The sequence below is a fragment of the Canis lupus genome, chromosome 9 (genome assembly GCF_003254725.2).
Source record: "Canis lupus dingo isolate Sandy chromosome 9, ASM325472v2, whole genome shotgun sequence".
Taxonomy (NCBI): domain Eukaryota; kingdom Metazoa; phylum Chordata; class Mammalia; order Carnivora; family Canidae; genus Canis; species Canis lupus.
The window spans coordinates 7452101-7474013 of NC_064251.1; the positions used below are offsets into that span (position 1 = coordinate 7452101).

General features: G+C 56.2%; 1 protein-coding gene across 2 annotated transcripts in view; it reads left to right on the forward strand.

The window, feature by feature from the left end:
* Window positions 1-21913, forward strand: part of SDK2 (sidekick cell adhesion molecule 2) — a 256374-nt gene that overhangs the window by 155593 nt on the left and 78868 nt on the right. For both annotated transcript variants that reach the window (XM_025467876.3, XM_025467877.3), the window contains exons 4-10: window positions 3963-4110; window positions 9778-9911; window positions 16285-16396; window positions 17952-18142; window positions 18294-18377; window positions 20092-20286; window positions 21523-21639. In XM_025467876.3, the coding sequence (XP_025323661.1) occupies window positions 3963-4110; window positions 9778-9911; window positions 16285-16396; window positions 17952-18142; window positions 18294-18377; window positions 20092-20286; window positions 21523-21639 (981 nt within the window). The remainder of the gene's footprint in view (window positions 1-3962; window positions 4111-9777; window positions 9912-16284; window positions 16397-17951; window positions 18143-18293; window positions 18378-20091; window positions 20287-21522; window positions 21640-21913) is intronic.

The window sequence follows — 21913 nt, forward strand, 5'->3', positions numbered from 1 at the left end:
CAGGGCCTGGTGCCTTCTAGGGATTTGCTAATGAGCACAACTACCTCTTGAAGCTTACAATATAGTAGGGAGAGATAAAGAACGAGCATGAAGCATGTTAATGCCAGGAATGAGTTATGAAAGGAGCAGAGAGGAAATGAGGGGGGGAGGGGGGACAGGTTTGAATGCTGGCCCTGCCCAACCCTGACTGCTTAACGTTGGATAAGCCACTCTATCTCCATGAGCTTTAATTTCCTCACTGACGAAATGGAGCTAATAAAACTAGAGAGGGGAGAAAGAAACACTATTACCATGAAATTGCTTTAAATTGTTCAAATATATCTTCAGAGTTCTGTGAAAAGTTTTTTAAATAGATAAAATTATTGTGAGAACTGAAATCAATGTGATTTATTGATGCAATTTTTTTATAGACGGAGCCAAGTAATGGAAATTAATAAACAACTGAAAATGTGTATTTATTAGAGTCGAGCTGGCTGTGATAGCATGAGGATTACATGTCTGTGAAGTCCACCTAGAAAGAAAGCTGACATAGGGTCTGTGCTCAGCAGTCTCTGTTCTTTAATTCTGTTTGGTGGCAATGGGCAATCTTTGTTGAAGATGTCAATGCTTAAAATAAGCTGTGAAAAATGCATACGATTCTAATGTTTTAATACTACAAACATTAGATATAATTTTTAACACTTTAATAGACTCTTTCGGTTTCTATGTCTGCATAACAGATTACCCCAAAGTATAGTGTACAGTAATCATTTATTATGCTCACCAAGCACGTGAGCCTTGGATCCAGACAGGGCATGGTAAGGATGGCTTGTCTCCTCTCCATATGATTGAGGTCTCTGCTGGAAAACTTAAAGGCTGGGGACTGAAATGATGTGAGGACTCACACACGGGTTCACCTGTCCAGTGTGGGTGCTGGCTGTCATCTGGGTACCTCAGTTTCTCCTTTCATGCGCCCTCCCCATGTCTCTGTGGGCCAGGTTGAGCTTCCTTACAACGTGGCAGCTGGATTCTGGACAGAGAAATGGATCCAGGTAGAAGCTACATCCTTTTGATGACCCAGCCTTGAAAGTTGTTTACTGTCACTTCCAGCACATTCATAAAAAGAACATGTTGAATGGGAGATAAATATTGATGCAGCCATCTTTGGAAAGATCCATCGTGACACACACATGTAGTGTCTTACATAATCCTGACTTTGGCCTATGAGGAAGGTGCTCTTCATAACTCTCTTTTACAGAAGAGGAAATTAAAGCTCAGCAAGGTCAAAATTTTTGCCCAAGGTCATGCCTAATAAGTAACAGAAGTAGGATTTGAACTCTAGTCTCAGTGTCTCCAAAGCCATTACCATTACACTTACTGCCTGCCAAATGTAGAACAAGGATGCCAATGGCACATTCTGTTTCTTGAGCTCCTTAGTTGGCTGGATCCCTCGGAGATGCTGTTGAATCATGGCGCCTTGGTGAAAAATCTGGTGGCATTCTAGGCAGGGGCCCCACACAAGGACAGGCCTGAGAGGAGAAGCAGGGTGTAGGTAATTCAACCAGGGCAGGAGGGCACATGATGTGGTGTGGGGTTAAGACGGGAAGGGTTGGTTGGAGTCGAGTCAGATTAGGGAGTGACCTTGAATCCAAGCAAGGCAATTTAAACTTTCCTGGGACAATGAGGAGATCCCAAAGTTTCTGAGCAAGTCAGTGATAATGGCCATAAAAATTAATTAGGAAGAATATGGGAGATGAATGGGTTAGTCGGGAAAGCCAATGGAAACCATGGTGGGGAGTGGTCAGCACAGCTGGAGTAACAGGGGTAACAGGGTTCGCTTGGTGGTGGGCCTACAGGAACTGGGGGGCTTGGTAAATGAGAGGGACATCCCAGAAGAAGAGTCAAAGGACTTTGTGGGGACAGGGAAGGGAAGCGAAGCACCACACAAGGCTCCAGGGATCTGAAACCAGTTGGTCCGGGCAGGTGCAGGTGGGAGCCCTTCATGGAATGAAGATAGCAAAAAGGAGTTAAGAAATATCAACATTTTCTGTTGGAAATTGAGTGTTGGGTGTTGGGAGCTCAGAAAAGAACCAGAGCAGATATGAGAGTCCTTGCAGAGGGACTGTAGTCAGAACCATTAGATTAGGCAAGGCCTCCACGGGGGCGGTGTGGCCAAGAAGAGAACTGAACCCAGGACTTTGGAAAACAGAAAGGATAGGCCCATGGTTCTCAAACATTGGTATGCGGCAGGATCCTAGAGAGAGCGATTCAAGAACTCAGAGACCCAGGTGCATCAAAGCAGGACCTTTCCATGACCTGGGGAGGCTGGAAGGCTGGGAACAAATCTATGGGTTTACCGAGTTCCCAGGGGATGCTAAGAGCCACTAACTTGAGTCCAGATGGTCGTTCTCAACCTTGGCTCGTGTTGAAACCACTGGAGCAGCTTTAGGAATACTCACATCTAAGTCCCTCCCACTCCTCTAGAGGGACATTAAAGACCCCTCAGGGAATTCTCAGAGTTAGCCAGCCTGGGGAACTCCCAGTTGGAAGAGGGAGAAAAGGCAGTGGTATTGAAGGGGTTGAGAAATAACAGCAAAAGCAGCAGGAGACCAGATGGCTTGCCATGTGGTCCCCCTGGGCTGGGGAGGGGACGGTAGGCAATGGGACATGCAGCTAAGTTCTCGGTGGTCAGAACCCGATTGCACATGGGAATTCTGATGGCCAGCTGACACCCCGTACCAGTGGCATCAGAAGTCTGCAAGTGAGTTCTTGAATTTAGCATCAGTACTCTTTTTTTTTTTTTTTAACTTTATAGGTGATTCTAACTGTCACGTGGCCTAGTTGGAGACAGTGATGCTTATTGCACTTGCATATGGACACACTTCACGGGGGGTCTGGTGAAGATGCAGGTTCTGATTCAATAGGTCTGGGGGGGAGCAGCTTGAGACTCTGCATTTCTACCAGGCACTTTGAGTAGCAAGGATGTACGTTACTGTTCAAAAGTCGTGACGTTCAGGGGCACCCGGGTGGCTCAGTGGTTGAGCATCTGCCGTTGGCTCAGGCTGTGATCCTGGGATCCTGGGATCGAGTACTGCATTGGGCTTCTTGCGGGGATCCTGCTTCTCCCCCTGCCTGTGTCTCTGCCTCTCTCTGTGTGTCTCTCATGAATAAATAAATAAATAAGTAATCTTAAAAAAAAAAAAAAGTCATGACGTTCAGCGCAGACACCCCTTCGCATACCCTATTGTAACCCTCTGCTCCCAGAATCAAACCCCACCCTGATTCCAGCAGGCAGGAGGGCAACTAGAAGTTTCCTGCCTGCATCTCTTCCCCTCATGGCTGACATAGCAGAACTGGGATAAACGTTCCTTCCCCTCCTTATCTGCCAGCAGGGTAGGCATGTTTTTAAAAGAGCAATATGGTGTTTCCATTCACACATGCATGCAGCCTCATACACTTCCCACCCAAGGCAGAGGAGGGAAATCGTCTCCATGCCCAAGGAGCATCCAGGACCCCACCCTCCCCAGGGTACCCAGCCTGGCCTCCACCAGGAACAGAGGAAACCAGCCCCGACACGTGTCACACCAAAACCCCGACTGCCCTGTAGGGCAGGGAAGAAGGACCAGAGCTGCCTGACCCCAGGCTCAGATCTGAGTTCCAATCCTGGCTCTGCCCCTTCCTGGCCATGTGCCCTTGGAAGAGTTGAGGAACCTCTCTGAGCCTGTTGGGGCAGTCTCTTTTTCTTCGTAAAATCTGTGAAATAATGACCAGCCTCTTCATGGTTGCTGGATGAATCCACTGAGTTCATGGATAGATGGATATAAACCCCAAAAGCAGCACAAAGCAGGGCATGTGGTAATGAGAGGGTCAGAGGGTGGGTGATGCGTGCTGGCCTCCTTCCCCACGGTCAGCCTGCCGCCGCCGCCGCTCCCAGCTCAGGAGCCGGCCCATCTGACCCACACGTATGCTCTTCCCTCCCGCAGACATGGGGAGCTTCGAGGAAGGCGAGAAGCGCCAGAGCGTCTCCCACGGAGAAGCAGCTGTCATCAGCGCCCCACGCATCGCCAGCTTCCCACGGCCACAGGTGACCTGGTTCCGGGACGGCCGCAAGATCCCGCCCAGCAGCCGCATGTGAGGCCCTGCTCTGGAGGGGGACGCAGGGGGCTCGCCCTGGGAGAGGGGATGGGGGACCTCCCAGATGACGAGAGAAGGCTGGTTTGCAAGCAAGGGCGTTCTGGGAACGCTCATGGCAAGACTTGGAAGCACCACAGCTCGGTTCCCCTCTCTGGGGAACCCTAGGGCGTTGGCCCCACTCTCAACTGGACAGTCCTCCTGCCTCCCAAAGCACTTAAACCCCCGACAGGCACCAGCAGAAGCCATCCCCACCCGTGGGAGGGCGCTGGCATGTCCCCGGCAGGGTGGCCATCCGGGTGTTTCCCGTGTTGGGTGCGGGAGTGGCCGTGTGTGTTTTGGCTGCGGGGAGGCGGGGAGGCCATGGGAGGCCCGGCAGGAAGAGAAACACATGGCCCTTTCAGCATTAACAAGGACCCCTCTGTGTGGCCCAAGGCGTGGGTTGTGGCAGCCGGGCCTGTGGGCAGGACCCGTGGAGCCCACACCTCCGCAGAGGGCGAGGGGCAGAGCGTTTCCTCCAGGGACACTCCCAGGCCTCCTGAGCCGGGCCGGCCCGGGGTCTGGAGCCAGCCCAAGCTCTCTGCTTTTGGACTCTGCCTCCCCCCTCCTCCCAGAAAACAAGAAAGACCCCCTCTGTCCCCGTCTCCTCAGGCCACAGGTCAACGGTGGGTGGAGCCCATCCTGGTCTCTGTGGGAAGCGGGAGCCAAGGTGGACAGTTCTTGCCTTTGGGGGACATGAAGTCAAGTGAGAGAAGCCTCACAAGAATAACGTGCTAACACCCTGGCACCAACAGTGGCTGCCGTTCATTGAGGGGCCGCCGTGTCCCCGGACCTGAGCTGAGCACGCAACGCCGTCCCCTCCACCAGGATCGGTGTGTACCTCCAAGCGAGAGACACCCCGGCTCGTTCCCCTTCCTCGTCCCAGAGTGTGCACTCACATAACATCCGCTGGATGACGGACCCTCACCACCATCCTAGGAGGTGGTTGGCTCGGCCTCCACTTTACAGACAGTAAAGCACCCCCTCCCGGCCCCCCAAAGTTTAACTACTTCTTCGCGTCTCACACAGCCAATTCCAGGCTTGCCGACCCCAGGGTCAGGGTCCTTCGTTCTGTCTTAGGTGGAAATTATGTGACAACAGGGACAAAGACCAGGAGAGAAGAAGGATAATAGTGATTGCACTTGTAGAGGATTGGCCCTGGCGCACTGCTTCTCAACCTGGCTACCCGTTAAAATCGTTTGTGGCCATTTAAAACGTGTTCTCTTTAGGTCCTACCCCCCGACACAGTCCTGTTTTGTTGAAATGGGGTGCACCCTGGCACTGGGAGTTTTTTAAAGCTCCCCTGTGATTCCAACCTGCAGCCACAATTGAGAACCCCTGCCCTAGAATGTATCTGTTACCTACAGATACAGCGATGCTGCGTAACAAAAGCGCCCAGAGCCCTGAAGCAGGAAGCATTTCTATGTCCTATGAATCTTCAGATTGGGACCTTGGTGGGGGCTCTCTGGTTTGCCGGGGGGTCAGCTGGCTATTAACGAATTAGAACAACTGGGGGATTCGGCTCCACATGTGCCATCCCCAGCCAGTTAGCCCCGGCAGCTTCTGGCAATTGCAGAGGAGCAGAACGTGGGTTTGCCAAGCCTCTGCTAACATTCCGATGGTCAAAGCGAGGCACGTAGTAGAACTCAGCCTCAGGGAGCAGGGGGTTTAACTCTGCCTCTTGAGCGGGAAGGCCCACGAAGTCACATGGCAAAGGCTACAGAGCAAGGGAAGAATTGGAGCTCCCCACCCCCCGCCCCTGCCACCTCCCGGGTTAACAGGTAGACGGACTCTTGGTGTGTGCGTCGGCTCAGGCTCCCTCACACCTCATGAAGGGCCAGTGAAGCCCGCAGAGCATGGGTTACCATGCACACAGGTGCTCCACCCCCACCCCCACAGGGGCTGAGACAAGTGAGTCCTCAGCCCTCCCTAACGCCCTCCTCTGAGGTTATCTCCCAGCTCCAGGTGAATCCGCGATGGCATCCTGCAGGCCAGTCAGTTGGCAGAGGCTGCCTGGCACTCTGTGTTGAGAAGGATGCTGAGGCCCCATCCAGGCTCAGGGGCGAGAGCAGCACCACGACAGTTCAGCAGTGGGCGCCGTGCCTGCGGGAGGGCCGGTGGGCGCTTCTCTCCTGCGTTCTCTGTGGCGGATGAAAGCCTCTCTCCATCCTCACTCCCACCACCCCTTGCCTAACACCTTGCCGCCCCCCTTTTCTCGCTCCTGCCCTGTGTCCTCACCCCCCTGCCACTCCCAACAGCCTCTGGCACCACGACCGAATGATCTTGGCGTGCACACACATGCCCGTCTTTGTGGTCACGCCTGCCACCTTCCCACCCACTCCGGCACTCCAGCCAAACACGAGATAGGACGCCGTGGAGATTTTATCTCAGCAATTACAGCAGATTAATATTCATGGCTGAGAGGAGAGGTCCCTGGAAGCAAATTCTCCGGCGTCTGTTTGCCAGAGATACGTATCTGATGAGCGCTATCAGCCGGAGGGGTGTGCAGGGTGCTGACGGCGGGCGCTATCTCCAGAAGGCTGCTCTCGCTGCCGGGGCAGACGGCGATTAGCCACACTTCGCCCGTGCCCTGGCGCTTGTTGTTGAAAAGGAGACAAGATTCCTAACAAAGACACATGCTGGGGGCTTGGGGCAGCTTCTAGGATGATTTCTTTTCTTCTTAATTAAATTATCAATTGGGCCCCCGTGGACCCGAGGAATAAAAGGGGGCTGGCTTAACAGGAGTAGTGGATGGAAGGTGGGGGTGGGAGCCGGGCCAGTCAGAGAAGTGGGAAAGACCTAGTAGGTTGGAACCTCGAGTGTGGCTGGAAAATGAAACCCAGCCCCAACCCGAGAGTTGAACCCTGACCTCCATGCCCTGAAAGAATTCCACCAGCTTCTTTCAGAGTGGGTGAATCTGGGGTGCAGCAGGCCAGAAACAGCTCCGTGCACTTTATAAGTGAGGTATGGGGTCATTCCAGAACCTTCTATCGAGGGGGTGGTCATCCTGTAGAAGACTGGAAGTCCAGAAACCTTCCTTCCTCATCTGCTGAGGGCAGACGGAGGGCAGATCAAAGGCTATTAGTGCTTCCCGGTCCCTCTGGCACATTCAGAGGGACATCCCCGGCTGTGAGGGCCCCAATCCAGAGCACTCTCCTTATAGTGCTAGTGAAGGCAATGCCAGCTGCAGTTACAGACAGACGCCCCAAGTCCCAGGGACCTAGCACCAGAGAAGTGTATTTCTTGCTCATTTATAGTCCCAGCAGAGGGGATCCCTGGGTGGCTCAGCAGTTTAGCCCCCGCCTTCGGCCCAGGGCATGATCCTGGAGCCCCTGGATCAAGTCCCACGTCAGGCTCCCTGCATGGAGCCTGCTTTTCCCTCTGCTTGTGTCTCTGCCTCTCTCTCTCTCTCTCTCTCTCTCTCTCTCATAAATAAATAAAATCTTTAAAAAAATAAAAATAAAGTCCCAGCAGAGGCGAGGCAAGGGAGGGACGCCCCTCCACAGTCATTCGGGGCCCCTGGCTGGTAGCTCTGCCATCCTCAACACTAGGCTTCAGAGTTGCCCTGCTCTGACAGAGGGGAGAACCTGGGAGCTATACAGGGGGGCCTTAGGGTCTGAGCCTGGACCTTCTGCCATAGGTCAGAAGCCCAGCCCCACTGCCCCACCTGGTCTCCCAACAACTTACGTCCCAGTAGAAGGGGAGCCTGAAACAGGTGGATGAACCACCACCTGCTGTGCCATCCCACCTAGGTCAGGGCATCTCCACCAGGGCACAGTCCACATTTGGGGCCCGAAAACTCATTGTTGCGCAGGCTGTCCAGTGCATTGTAGGACACTTAGCAACATCCCCGAGCTCTACCCACGCGTTCCCATCACAGCCCCATGCTGTGATACCAGAACTTGTCCAGACATTGTCAGATGTCCCCTGGAGGGTGAAGCCACCCTGATTGAAAACCACTGATCTAGAAGGATCCATCGTTATATAGACAGAGAGAAAGAAGAGATCAGGAGTGGGGTGGGGTGGGTCTTCTTGGTCAAGAAGAGGAAGAAAGTATTGAAGATGGGAACCCTACCAGGAGGCAGGAGGGGGTTCGGGGCAGGCAGATGCACTGGGGAGCGGGACCAGGCCGTGCCCAGTGCACCCACCCCCAGAGGCCTCATCCAGCGTGTTCCCTCAGTGTGGTGTTGGAGAGGATGGGGAGCTGCCGTCAAGTGGAAACCGAGGCTCAGCATGGAAGAGGCTGTGCTCCTTCGAGGCTGGGGCCAGAGCTCATTCCAGAACTGCCCCCGGCGCTTGACACAGCTCAGCCTTCCTCCCTGACCCTGGCCCACCCCACAAGCCACACTAAAGGACAAAAGACCCCTCTAGGAGACTTCCCTGTGGGGAAACCATACCTGTTCTTGTCCCATTTTAGCCCAACTTCATCCTACTTCCCATCAGCTCATTAGCTGTAGGTGGGGGGGTTTCCTCCAGGAAAAAAAAAAAATGAATATAGTTAGGGTACCCAAGAATTGGGGCAGGAGGGCTTTGCCTTCCTACTTCCCAGAGCCCCACTGACATTGGGAGACTCAGCACACAAACCTCCCCAAAACCAGGAGAGAGGGGACACCAGCGCAGCCCGGCTAGAGAGGCATTAGCAAGGATGTTTATTTGAGAGCCTGTTTAAAACTCTGTAACATTCACCTAATGGGAAAATTTGAAAAGAATTCAACTGGGTCTGTCCTTGTTAAACTAACATTAAGGATGTTTAACAGCTGTCTCGGGCACATCACATTAAAATCCGAGATAGACTTGACAAACTAATGGTTTTGTTTGTCATCGAGAGAATGGGTGAGGGGGGAGCCGGGCAGAGCGGACGTGGGCTGTGCTCCTGACACTGTGTCCCCAGCATCAGATGGGGTCCCCAGCTTCCCCCTGCACCACGAAGACCAGGGGCTGCGGGGCTGCAGGGTGGGACCCCAGCAGAGGGAACCTGCACCCCACTGCCCAGGGCCTGCCTCGTTCCTCTCAGCCCGCAGCCAGCCAGTCTCATCCTTGTTGATCAGCTTCAGGGAAGGTAGAAACTGACACCCTGGGAGGGGGTTGGGGGGAGCGATGAACCCCCTTCATCGGGGTTCTGGGCCACCTGTGGCTTTGGAATCAACCTGAGTAAATGTAAGATTAGGTTAAGGCATTGATTCTGGAAGCATCCTGCTTGTTTCTAAATTCTCGATCATCGCTCATCATTCATTCCTCATTCATTCATTCCAGTGAATGGATTTCGTTGGTGTCAGACCCTCCTGGTGCAGGGATGGTCACACACAGCATCGAAGCTGTCACTTGGGAGAGGACAGATGGCCGTGGGGGCTGGGGCACCCAGGGTCAGGCGTGGGGTGGGGGCCTGGACTCTTCGTGTGGACGGTCTCAGACCTCCGTGCATGTGCTGGACATGGGTCGGACCCCGGCACTGGCAGCATGTTGGGGTTCTCTGCAGACGAGACATGCTGAAGTTGAGGCAGGAAGTGGTTCCAGGAGATGGACTGGAGGAGGGGCTCCGGGGGCCACCGGCTTCTTGTCCCCATGCCCATCGTCCGATGCTCGGGGCCCCTGGGCCCCCTGTCAGACAAATCCTTCTCCCCTTCGCAGAGCCATCACCCTGGAGAACACCCTCGTCATCCTGTCAACGGTGGCTCCCGACGCAGGCCGCTACTACGTGCAGGCCGTTAATGACAAGAACGGTGATAACAAGACCAGCCAGCCCATCACTCTTGCCGTGGAGAGTAAGTAAGCGGCCGGGCCTGGGACGGATGGAGAAGCGCGTCATTAAATCTCGGGAACGGGGCTCCGGGGGGTCGTTGGGAAGATGGAATGGTGGTGGAAGGCGGGGGGAGGCTACGGTAGGGCAGCCGAGGGGGCTCCAAGGAATCGGATGGGGAGACCCAGCTGTGGGAGGGCGAGGGTGGAAGCAAGGAGGGAGCCGGGGGCTGGACCCCGTTCCCAAGACAGATCTGAGACCCTGCATCGGGGGAGGGGACCCGCAGCTGGCCATCAGCAAGGCTGCCCGAGGCCCAGGGAGGCCGTGGGAGGCAGGGGACAGTGTGTGTGTGTGTGTGTGTGTGTGTGTGTGTGTTGGGGTTACAGCCACCTCTGGGGCTCAGGTGCCCACAGGGAGAGCGTGCAGGGGCTGGGGGCTCGTCTCTAGAGGACCCTACACTCTGGAGAACAGTCTCCACTAGCTGGTACGTCCAAAGCTCTGCTGCTCCTCAGAGCCAGGCCGTCTCCACTCGTGGGAACCCAGGTTCCTGCCTGAAGATGCCCCTCTGCCCCTCCCAGAAACCACCCGGCGCCCAGGAAGAGATGGGCAAAGCTCTCCCCAGTGGCAGAGACCAGATGGTAGCAAATGAAAAGGGTTAGCTCTTCGGGTCTCCTTTGGCAAAGAGGAGAGATTTGTTCGGCCGGGACTGGAGGCAGGTGTTGGATCCCCTTTGGGGATGCTGGGACGCCCTCCCTGGGATGATCCTCACCAGCCGGCCTGCAGCCCCCCACCTCGCCACCCCCCCACCCCCCCACCCCCGTCCCTCTGCACTCCATCCCGGGGAGAGAGAAGGCAGGTGAGGTGGTGGCTCCTGCAGCTGGCCCGGGCCCCGAAGCACAGAGTACGTGGGACCAGAGCTTGCGGCAGCCGCCAAACAACCCTGCAAGCTGGGGGAGCCAGATGTTTACGTCCCTTCACATCTGTACGGCTCCTGCTCCAAAAGCAAGTCTCATTTATCATCCGTGGTCGCATGGGGACACAGCTGCCAGCCGCAAGACAAAGGGTGCAGGTCTGCACGGGGCCTTCCCGTGTCCTTCCCTAGATCCCCGCCTCTGACTGCCAGCGTCTGGAGAGCCCAGAACGTTCCTCAGCCTTACCGTGTCCATTCCTGGGTTTTCTGAGCACCAGCAGAACCCCTTCCCACGTCCCTGGAACTCTGTGCTCCCAGGCCCCAGCTTCCAGGCGGCCTAGAAGGAAACCTGAGCGCACAGAGAAGGATCCTGACCTATCAGGGTCACACGTATAACCTCTGACATTGACCTGGGCCAGGGTCTCGGTCTGGTCCCTGTAGCCTGGGGCCCAGCCATGACGTGGGGCTGCTGTTTCTGTAGCGAAAGGAGCGTAATCATCAGAGAGAGACGTTTCTCCCCCATATGTTCTCCAGTGATCAGAATACCCGGGGCCTGATAGAATTTAGTCACTGGGGAAGAGGCAATGTTCAGGGACTGAGTCAAGGCCAGGCATCTTCCTGGGTGACTCAGTTTACCCTGAGACCAGAGATTAGAGCCTCCCACTCTGCGCTCCTCGCCAGCACCCAAACTCCTCCTCGTGGGACTTAAGCCAGCGACTCTGTGGCTCTGGCTGACTGTGGGTGTCATTCCTGTCTGCTCCGTCTCAGCTCCCCACACCAACCCTCCATCTGGCCTGAGAGAGGAGGGTAGGTCCCTTCCAGACCCCCGTGGCCACCCAAGCCTCCCCCAGCTGTCTGCTTCTCCCACCCCATCGCCCCTCACCTTCTGCTCTCACGAGGCGATTTGTACTGGATTAAGAGCAGAATCTGCTGATTTTCAGCTAATTTCTCCTCCCACGAGTGATTGCACTTCAAAACCCTGTTCATGTCACTGACACAAATCCCCCAGCCTGCCTGCCTGCCAGCCAATTTCCTAGGAGCAATTGCCACTTCACCCACCCCCAGCTCCATCCCCCCGCCCCCCTCCCTCTGTTCCCCTCTCCTCACTCCCTCATCCCTCCTCTGCCCCAGGGCATTTCTGCTTCTTGGAGGAGATGCGGGTGCTCTTCAGAAATGGAGACATCACGAGCAAAACCAGTGCCCACATCGAGTTGGGCACTGACCCTTACCCAGGGGTGACCCTGGTGACCCCACACAGATTGTCAAACCGGGACCGACCGTGGCCCCCCACTCAGGCATCAGAGCCGCACTGTCCCGTAGAAATGTAATGGGAGACGAGGGAGGAATTTAGAACTTGCCAATGGCTTCATTTTTTTAAAAAGGGAAAAAGCAACGGGAAATTAATTTTATTAATATATTTTATTTGCCCCAACATACCCCAAACATTACCATTTTAACATCACAATCGACAGAAAATACTAATAAGGTATGTTACGCTGGGCTTCTTTTTCGTACCGAGTCTTTGAAATCTCTGTGTGTTTTGTACTTGGAGCACATCTTCCCGTTGCTCAATTTTCATCTGAAATACGTGATCTGCATTTAGACCTCATCAAATTTACAGCTGGAAAGGTGATGTTGGATACCCACGTTGTTCTACACATACTTAAAATTGTTCTAATAACTGATTTGGGGATCCGTTTTTAATTAAATGTAAATTAGATAAAATTAAATCCCATTAAATCAAAGGGGCGCCAGTCACATTTCAAGAGCTCGGAGCCACCTGTGGCTCGCACCCCCCCCCCCACCCCGTGTTGGATGCCTGCCTGCCCAGGAGAGGGGAGCAGCTACCTCCTGCCCCCCCCACACACACACACATACACACACCCTTGACCTGTGGTCCTGGCCAGTTGCAAGTCACATGTCCTTAAACCTCTGTTTCCTGGTGCCTCCGGCCAAGTGTAGTTGGGAGGATTGGAAGAGGTGACCCGGGGAGAATGCATCGCAGCGGTGCCCGTCCTGGTGCCTGTTCTCAGAATCATCCTGGGGCAGCAGGACCCAACCTTGCCCCTGCTGGAGAGCCCCTGTGCCTCCTAAGCCCTGGTCCAGTCCTCGGTCCTCGGAGGCAGGAACTCACGTGGAAGACACGCCTCCTCTCCTTGCCCTGATTCGCGTGTGATTTTCCTGGCTTGACTTTTGGGCCCCATTCACCCCCACGGTCCAGAGCATAAGTCCAATGAGGCAGAAGTCCTGCAATGCATCCCTGAGCATGGCCAGCGGTCCTCCTCACCCCAGCTGGTCACCTGAAGGCCTGGTGAGCAAGGAGCTGATAGCACAGGGTCCGTCCCGTCCCCCGCTCCAGTGTAGAGCACCTATCAGTAAGGTGTGTCCTGCTTGGGGCCAAGTCCGCAGCACCCGGGGCCATCTCGACCTTCCCAGTCCACCTTGAGCTGTCGTCCTCTGCCTTCACATCACACCAAGAGCTTTCATTTCCAGAATAGGAGACTGGTGAGGTCAAGGGGAGACCAGGGAACTGGGGGTGGGGGTAGGAGGGAGGGAGAAGGGACACTGTCTGGTTCCCTTTAGGGGAGGACTGGGTGAGGCACAGTGTGGGTCGGAGGTCCTGGAGGCCAGAGAAGGGGATCCACAGAGCTAAATATGCTGAGCAGTCAGAGAACCAGAGTGGAGATAGGGGATGTGCACCCACGAGGTCACGGGTGACGGGGAGGAGAATGGGTGCATGGGGACTGCAGGGAGGGGAGCGGGGGTGCGGGTGGCAGCCAGAAGGGAGATCTGTTTCCTTCTGTGCCCGAGCAAAGGCTGAGCCAGGGAGATGATTTGGGGTGTGGTTAATGGCATGGGCTTGCAGCCCCGGAGACCTGGTCCCATTCCTGGTTTGGTCCCTCATTAGCGACTGTCACTGGAAACTAAACTACTTCACGTCTCTGGCTTTCTCAGCTTTCTCATGTGTAAATTGGGGATGACAACATCGACCTGCCCCTGGTGGCCCATTGTGACCTTCCCCTCCTGGTTGTGTCCGGGTCCATCACGTGGTTTGGGCGGGTTGAGGGTGGAAGACCAGGAAGTCGTCCCCAAGCACAGGCAGGTAAACCCCAAGGGGACAGACTATCATTTAATTAGGACCTACTGTGTGCCCCGAGACCAGCCACGTCTGCTGAGACCCTTCTTCCCAGCATCCCCCGCATCAGCGCTAAACCCCCAGGATGGCTGGCATAGAGCAAGGGGTAGAAGCAGGTCCCCCCACCCCAGGCCTTCCTTCACTGGGACAGGGATCCCCAGCCGCAGCTGGTCCCTCCCCTCAGGCCCCAGGGCCGCTGCCAGGACCTCTAGGGTCCCCGGGGGGTGTCAGTCCCTCCTCAGCCCTGTTTGTCCACAGGTTGCCCTGAGACCCTGGGGCGGCCCTCCTATCTTTAAACTCCAAGGGCTCCGTTTACCTGGCTCCTCAGTGGGGGGCGCCGCTCGGGCTCTAACTGTCTCTTCTCCTCCTCTTGCCCCATTAATCTGGGCCGTGGTACCTGCACGCCCGGGCGTGTAATAAACAACTTAGAGCACACTTTTATGGATTCAGCTATATCAGCAGCTTTCAATCCGATCGCTCTTTATGGCACCTACATGAGGCTTTTATATTGTTGCAATTATTTTACTTTATATGCTTCCTTTCTTCCCCCTTCATTTTACTTTATTTTTTACATTTTATTCCCTTTTCTAGCAAAGCCTGGAGTCCGGGCGGGAAAACCTGCCCAGGGCTGACCAGCGTGGCCCAGAGCAGCAGCAGGACCGTGACATGCTGTCCCCATTAAGGATGTCCTGCCCCTGTCCACCACCCCCCACCCCACCCCAACCAGGGCTGTGCAGGTCATTATATCTGCCACCTCCAGAGCCTCCTGGGAAGGAGCCAACTGGATGGATTTTTTGCAAGAGAAAAAGCCCTCTGTGGTTGTACTTTCAGGAGCCATGGGGCAGGTGCACAGAGAATATTGGAGTTTCTGCCAATATTGGGCCTGCGCCGACCCACAAAGATGAGAGTCTGGCCACTTCTTAAGGAAACTCAAAAAATACAAGAGGCAAAGCTACTGCCTCTCTAAGAAGAGTTCGGGGTCCTGTGTTGTATTTATAAAGCTCGTTCGTGATAACGTTCTCTCAGGATCGCCAATCCTGAAGCTGTGCTGCGGAAAGCTCTGGGTCCGTTCACCTCGCAAACCTACGTGAGCCCCTACTGTGTGCCCCACACCTGTCCTGTGCTGGAGAGGAGGCCTGAGCCAGGCTGTCTTAGCTCGGGCTGCGGTAACAGGTCCCCCCCCCCCCCCCGGGGCTTGAGCACAGGCAGCGACCTCTCAGCTGGGGAAGTCCAAGGTCAAGGGATCAGCACCACTGAGTTGTGCTGAGGCCTCTCCTCCTGACTTGCACACGGCCGCCTCCTCGCTGCGTCCTCGAGTGACAGAGACAGAGCTCTGGTGTCTCTTTCTCTTCTGATCAGGGCACTAGCCCTGTTGGGTTAAGGCCCCACCCTTATGACCTCATTTAAGCTGATGGCCGACGAAAGACCCCCATCTCCAAATACAGCCACATGGGGGTTAGGGCTTCAACAGACGGATTTGGAGGGAACATAATGCAGCCCAAAGGAAGGATCTGTGAGGTTCCTGACCCGGGGAATGTATTAGCTTCCTTGGGCTGCTGTCACAAAGGTCTACACCTTGGGGGGCTCGTGACAATGGAAATGTACTCTGACAGTTTTACAGGCCAGATATCTGAAATCAAGGTGTCGGCAGGCTTGTGCACGCTTGGAAAGGTCTGGGGGAGGATCCTTCTTGCCTCTCAGCTTCTGGTGGTGGCCGGCAATCCTTTGCATTCCTTGCCTTGGAGATAGAGGACTCCAGTCTCTGCCTCCATGCTCAGCTGGCCTCCCCCCCATAAGTTCATGTGTCTGTGTCTGTGTCGTATTTCACTCTTGTAAGGACACATTGTATGGGATGTCGCCCCCGCCCCCGGATACAGAAGGACTTCATTTTAACTTGATCACACCTGCAGAGACTCTATTTCCAAATAAGGTCACATCCACATCTACCATGGATGTGAATTGGGGGGATTACTATTTGACCCAGTACAGGGAGTCTGCATTCAGGTGGAAGAGGTGGCAAGGAGGGAAGGATTTTGAAGGCAAAGACAGGACAAGGGGCTGAGGGGGAGGGGATGTTGTATGACAGGAAGCGGGGAGGGCTCTGGAGGTCTCCAGTGGGCACTTCCTGGACACCAGGGATATGCATGAACAGAGGAGGAGAGGTGAGAGGGACCCGAGGGTCACACCTGCAGGTTCGGCTCTAGCACTGCTTGGGTGGCTGCCCCAAGGTCACCTGCCCCACTCCATGAGGGCAAAAGTCTCCTGTGGCATCAGCCTCTAATAGGGGCCGGGCAGAGGATTGGGACAGGATTCCCAACCTCTGTCTCCAGCTAACCCCTGACCTCTCCCCAGATGTCGGGGGGCCTGCCGACCCCATCGCCCCAACCATCATCATTCCTCCCAAGAACACCAGCGTGGTGGCCGGGACCTCGGAGGTGACCATGGAGTGTGTGGCCAATGCCAGGTGGGTAGTGCTTCCCCCGCCACCCCGTTCCCCTTCACCCTTAACTCCAGCCGGTGCTCCTGACCTGTGGGCTCCAAGAGGACCAGCCTGAGTTCAGGAAGGTCTGGAGGTGTCACAGGAGGACCCAGGAAAGGAGGTGGAGCATTTACCCTGGAGGAGGGGTGACGAGTGTACCTACTGGCTAATGCCAGAGGGCTGTTGGATACGATCCGGGCTGGTTCATTCTTGTGGCCCGAGAGGAGAGACCAGGTCCCGGTGGAAGTTACAAGGCAGCAGATCTCAGCCCAGGATAGCGATGCCTCACTTGTAGCCCTGAGAGTGACCTGGAAGGGGCCGGTGTCACCCTTGCATGCAGGCACCTGTGACAGGGACGCCAGGCAGAGAGATGATTCACGTGGGGGACTTGGTAGGAGGGCAGACCTGGGGTCGGGCACAATTGCAGCCCCTTCTCTCATGCAGGAAACAAATAATTAAATACACAGGTAAATGAAACACTCACGGCACTGCAGGCCACATCACGTGTGGATGCTGAGCTGTGCTTCCCATGCAATTTCTGTTCCTCCGACGACTACCCCGAAGCCCAGAGAGGGCAAGCAGGTCACCCAGCTGGCCAACAGCAGGGTGGCAATAGAACAGGCCACCCTCGAGATCCAGGCCCATTGCCATGCTCTGGGCCTCAGTCTCCTCGGCTGTAAAATGGGAATGATTGGAGCACCCACTTCCCCAGTAAGGCAGGTAGGGCGAGTACAGAACCCACTTCAGAGTACACAAGAAAGGTGCTAGGATGTGATGGGTGTGGGGGTCAGACCAAGGGCTCTGAGGCTGTTGAAGGTTCCTGGAAAGGTGTCCTGTCTCAGCGTTTCCCTGTGAAAGACCGAACCGTGAGGCAGGCTAAGGGCACAGAGACGACCCGCAGCCGAGAACCTGCCTCACATCACAGGAGCCAGTGTTGCCCACACTTCCTTGACCACGGGACCCTTTCCATGGGACCCCCTGTAAGTTAGCACAGACCCCCCCCCCCCCCCGGGATCCGCCAGGCGCTAACCGGGAGAGCAGGCCAAGGCCAATCTGGGGGCGGATCTTGAGTGCCAGGGTTGGGGATGGGGTGCCCAACTCACCGTCTGGCGAAGTCGGGGGTAGGTATGTCCTTCTGCCTGCCTCGCCCTCTCCAAACCCTGGGTATTTCTCTCCTGCTCCTCCTCGTCCTGTCGCCCGGTCTCTGTCCCTGTCCTGCCCGCTGGCTCCAGTTCGGATGTGGGGCCGCCCCAGGGCACAGAAGAGTGAGACACCCAGCTCTGGGGCCTCCGGTTCCGACGGGAGCCCCATGCACCCAGTCAGTGCCGGGCTGTGCTCCAGGTGCTCCCCTGAGCTAGAGCATCCACCGTCCCCACAACCCCCCGGGAGGCACACATGTCCCGTTTCGTAGACAAGGAAACTGAGAAGTGGTGGGGGCTGGGGCCCTGGGCCTGCACTCCCACCCCCCCCCCCCCAGCCCTGGCCCTCGGGCATCTCGGGGTCCCTGGGGCTGAGATCCTGCCTCCCTCACGCCCTCCAGGCCCCTGATCAAGCTGTACATCATTTGGAAGAAAGACGGGGTGCCGCTGTCGGCCGGCATCAGCGACTACAACCGCCGGCTGACCATCCCCAGCCCCACGGGCAGCGACGCTGGCTACTACGAGTGCGAGGCTGTCCTGCGCAGCAGCAGCGTCCCCTCGGTCGTCCGTGGAGCCTACTTGTCTGTGCTGGGTGAGATGGGGCAGGGCTGCCGGGGTCCCCCCCCCCCGACCCTCCAGGGCTGAGGGCAATATGGCCAGAGCCTTCTGAAGGGTGACCTGAGCAGTGGCTGTCTCAAAAGGAGCATGGCTCTGAGCCCCTCCCCTGGTCCTTCCTCCTGCAGAACCGCCTCAGTTTGTCAAGGAGCCTGAGAGACACATCACGGCGGAGATGGAGAAAGTGGTGGACATTCCCTGTCGGGCCAAAGGTAACCAGCAGCGTGGTCAGAGGGGAACAAGGACCCCGCCACCGCCCTCCCCAGACCTTCAGCCCCTGCCTGTCCCTGTCACAAACTCTTCTAAATTCCACTCCCTCTTCCGGGCAGCATCACCGAGCAGGGATCCTGTCTGGCTGTGGGAAGACACCCCAGGAAACAAACAGGCCAAATTACCATAATCTCAGGACTTGAAATCGACCCACGTCACCATAACTTGGGGGTGACAAATGAATCCAAATTACCGTAATTTCAGGATAGGTGACAGACTGAAATGGCCCATAATTGGAGAGTCGTAGACGATGCCAAATTACCGTAATGTCAGAACTGCTGGAACTTGGGTGCCTCTCTCCGGAGATGGGTCTCATGAGCTCCACCTGGTTTCTGGGACATTTTGCTCCATTTTCTCCCCTACTCTCTCTACTTAACCCCCCTTGTCAGAGATCCTGGGGAATTTCTTCTTTCCCCACCCCCAACCTCCCTCTTTCTGGCCCAGCAGAGCTCTAGCCCGAAACCAGAGTGAAGCCTGGGGTTGATCAGATGGGAGGAAGAGAACGTGCGCTATGGCCCGAGGTCTGATTGTGAGCAAAGAGCCAGGACGTAGCTCGGGCAGGAGGAGAGTCACAGTGGAAGGGGCGAGTCAGGACCCCCCTCCGGAGAACACACAAGGGGGAGGCAAAGATCCAGTCGTTCACCCAATGGACGTTTTTGGAGGGTTTACCAACGTGCCGATGCTGCTCTCGGGCTAGGGAGATGCGGGCTGAACCAAACGGCCAAATCCTTGCTGTTCCAAAACGTATTTTTTTAAGAGGAAGGCAGACCCACCAATAAACAAATAAAAATACCTCATTTCATTTCATGGAAAATGCCAGGGGTTGTGAGAGTCCCCATTATTTTATGTGCCACCAAGAAAGAAAAAAGTCTGTCGGTGAAATTATGACACGCTTTCGGTAGTAAGACACGTCCTGATCGCAGAGATGTTACCACGTGAAAGAGCGTGCCCCGTGGAACGGGTGAAATCCAGCGTCCTAGGATGTCAGGGAGGAGAAGTGCTGGGAAAGAGAAAGAAGCCGGCGGGCTTGGGGGGCTAGGAGCGATGGGGTGCTCTTTTGAATGGAGTGTGGGAGCTCCTCTGGGGAAGTCACATTTGAGCAGAGACCCGGGGACAGGGGGGTAGGTTGGGGGTACCTGTGGGAAGACCATGCAAGGCCAGGGGTGCAGGGCTTGGGCAAGGCTGAGAGATAGGGACCCCCCGTTCACCTCTCTCTCCAGACGAGGTAGGAAGGGGCTTCCAGAGGCCATCCAAGGACTGCTAGCCCCCTCTGCATGCCCCTTGACACGGGACTCTGTGGTCATGTGAGTTTGGGAAACCAGCCCCCAGTTGGAGGTTCCCAGAACACACCACAGGCTCTCCTAAATTCAATGACTGTCCTAAAAAAATTTCAGTTGTCCAATCTAGCATTTCCAAGCTAAACTTGGAACCCCTGCTATCGTAAGAACTTGAGAAATGCCACTCTGAGAACATCTTTCACCTCTTCCGAGACCACCAGTGGCACCTCTGAGAAGGTTCTAGAAACCAAGACACACAGGGAACCCCCGCACACACCCTTCACAGACTCCCAGGCCCAGCCTCTGCCTGATCACCCCTCAGAGGTGGGACGGAGGGAGCCTGGAGGTGGGCTGACTGTGGGCCCGTGTCCCCCCCCAGGTGTGCCACCGCCCTCCATCACCTGGTACAAGGACGCGGCCGTGGTGGAGGTGGAGAGGCTGAACCGCTTCCGGCAGCGTGGCGACGGGGGCCTGCAGATCAGCGGGCTGGTGCCCGATGACACGGGCATGTTCCAGTGCTTCGCCCGCAATGCGGCCGGCGAGGTGCAGACCTCCACCTACCTGGCCGTCACCAGTAAGTTGCGTCTTCCCCGCTCTGGCCCAGAGCCCGTCCCGCCCAGGACGCAGCCTTCCTCCAAGCCAGCAGCCTCCTGAGAAAAGATGCAGGGGCATTTTGCAGGGATGAGATTCCAGAAGACCGTCCGTCCCCTCCGCTGCCGGGGTGGCTCCAGCCAGTTACGCCCACTGCCTTCCCAGCCCGGGTCTGGTGCTCCGGAGCCCCGAGCCCAGGACGGGTTCGCTGGCTCTGGGAGAAGCAGCTGTGAACCCACAGGCCCCGCCCTGGCATCACAGCTGCCCCTGGCTTCCCGGGCAAGGCTGAAGCCGCCCCGTCCCAGCTGAGCAGGCTTGCTGCCTTCTCCAGAGGGAGCCAGAGCTTTAATCTCAGTCCCCACTTTAAACCTTTTGCCCTCTTGGAGTCTCTCCTGGGGGTTTTGACAGCTCTCCTGCCCTCTTAATGGAGTTGCATTAGCGCGAAATGCTACATGAGTGGTCACATCGTAGAGGGCAGAGCTCTGTGCGCGTGCAAAGTGCCACTGGGCTCCCTCGTCTTGGCAGCAAAAGGACAGATGGTCATGGGCCTCCTTGAGCTGCTCCGGGCTCATCACCCAGACCCGCAGAAGTCCCCAGACAGGGCAGCCAAGGAGCAGAGGGTGAGCTGGGTTTGCCCAGAGGGGCAGTCGGGGCAGAAAGGCTGCCTCTTGCTGGGATGAGTGCAGGTGAAGCCGGTGCCCAAGCCGGTCCCTTCCTGAGCTCTGCTCCCACGAGCTCTGACCAGACGGTTCCCTGAGGGCAGGGCTCGGGAAGGCAGGCCGGAAGCAAGAAGGCTGTACCAGCTCAGCCAGGCTGTGGACTCCAGGCCCAAGGCTCGTGCAAAGCAGCTCATGTTCCTCTGTTGGCCTCAACCACCTTTTCTTTTAAGAAATCAGAGCCTCGATGTCATGTTCAGTGAAGGATGGACCCCATTCATCTCGTCTTGGAGGGTGGGCTGCCCCCAGAGATCCTCAGTTTCCCCAAAAATGGAGGTCTAAGAATCAAGCCTGGGTCCTTCCACAGAGCAGGTGGTACAGGGAGCCCCCGAGGGCCTTCTGGGCTTTTCCCCAGTGCCGGGATCCCCCTAGGACACTTGCATCCTTCTCTGCGGTGGGACCCACAGCAGCCAGAGTGGCAGGGGCAGGACGAGGACTTGGCCCTCTGGCTGTGGGAGCTCCTCCAGGGTGTAGCTAAGAGGCTCCACTGTCTCCTTTTGTAGGCATCGCCCCCAACATCACCAGAGGCCCCTTGGACAGCACAGTGATCGACGGCATGTCGGTGGTACTGGCTTGCGAGACTTCGGGGGCGCCCCGGCCGGCCATCACTTGGCAGAAAGGTAGATGGGACTGATCTCTTGGAGGTCTTAGAGGGTGTGGCCATGTGACCATTGAGGGCAGTCCTCAGATCTCCATTCTGGAGCCAGCTGGGTTGGGTTCCCTATGTACGGTGGTGAAGGTCGTGAACTGCACACCCCAGGAGGGCATCTCTCACCCCACAGTATGTCCCACATGCCGCCCTGCTGGGCTCAAGGCCCAGCTCTGCATCTTCGGAGACCTGGGACCTCGGGTGAATTATTTACTCACTCCGAGCCTCAGGGTCCCCATATGTAA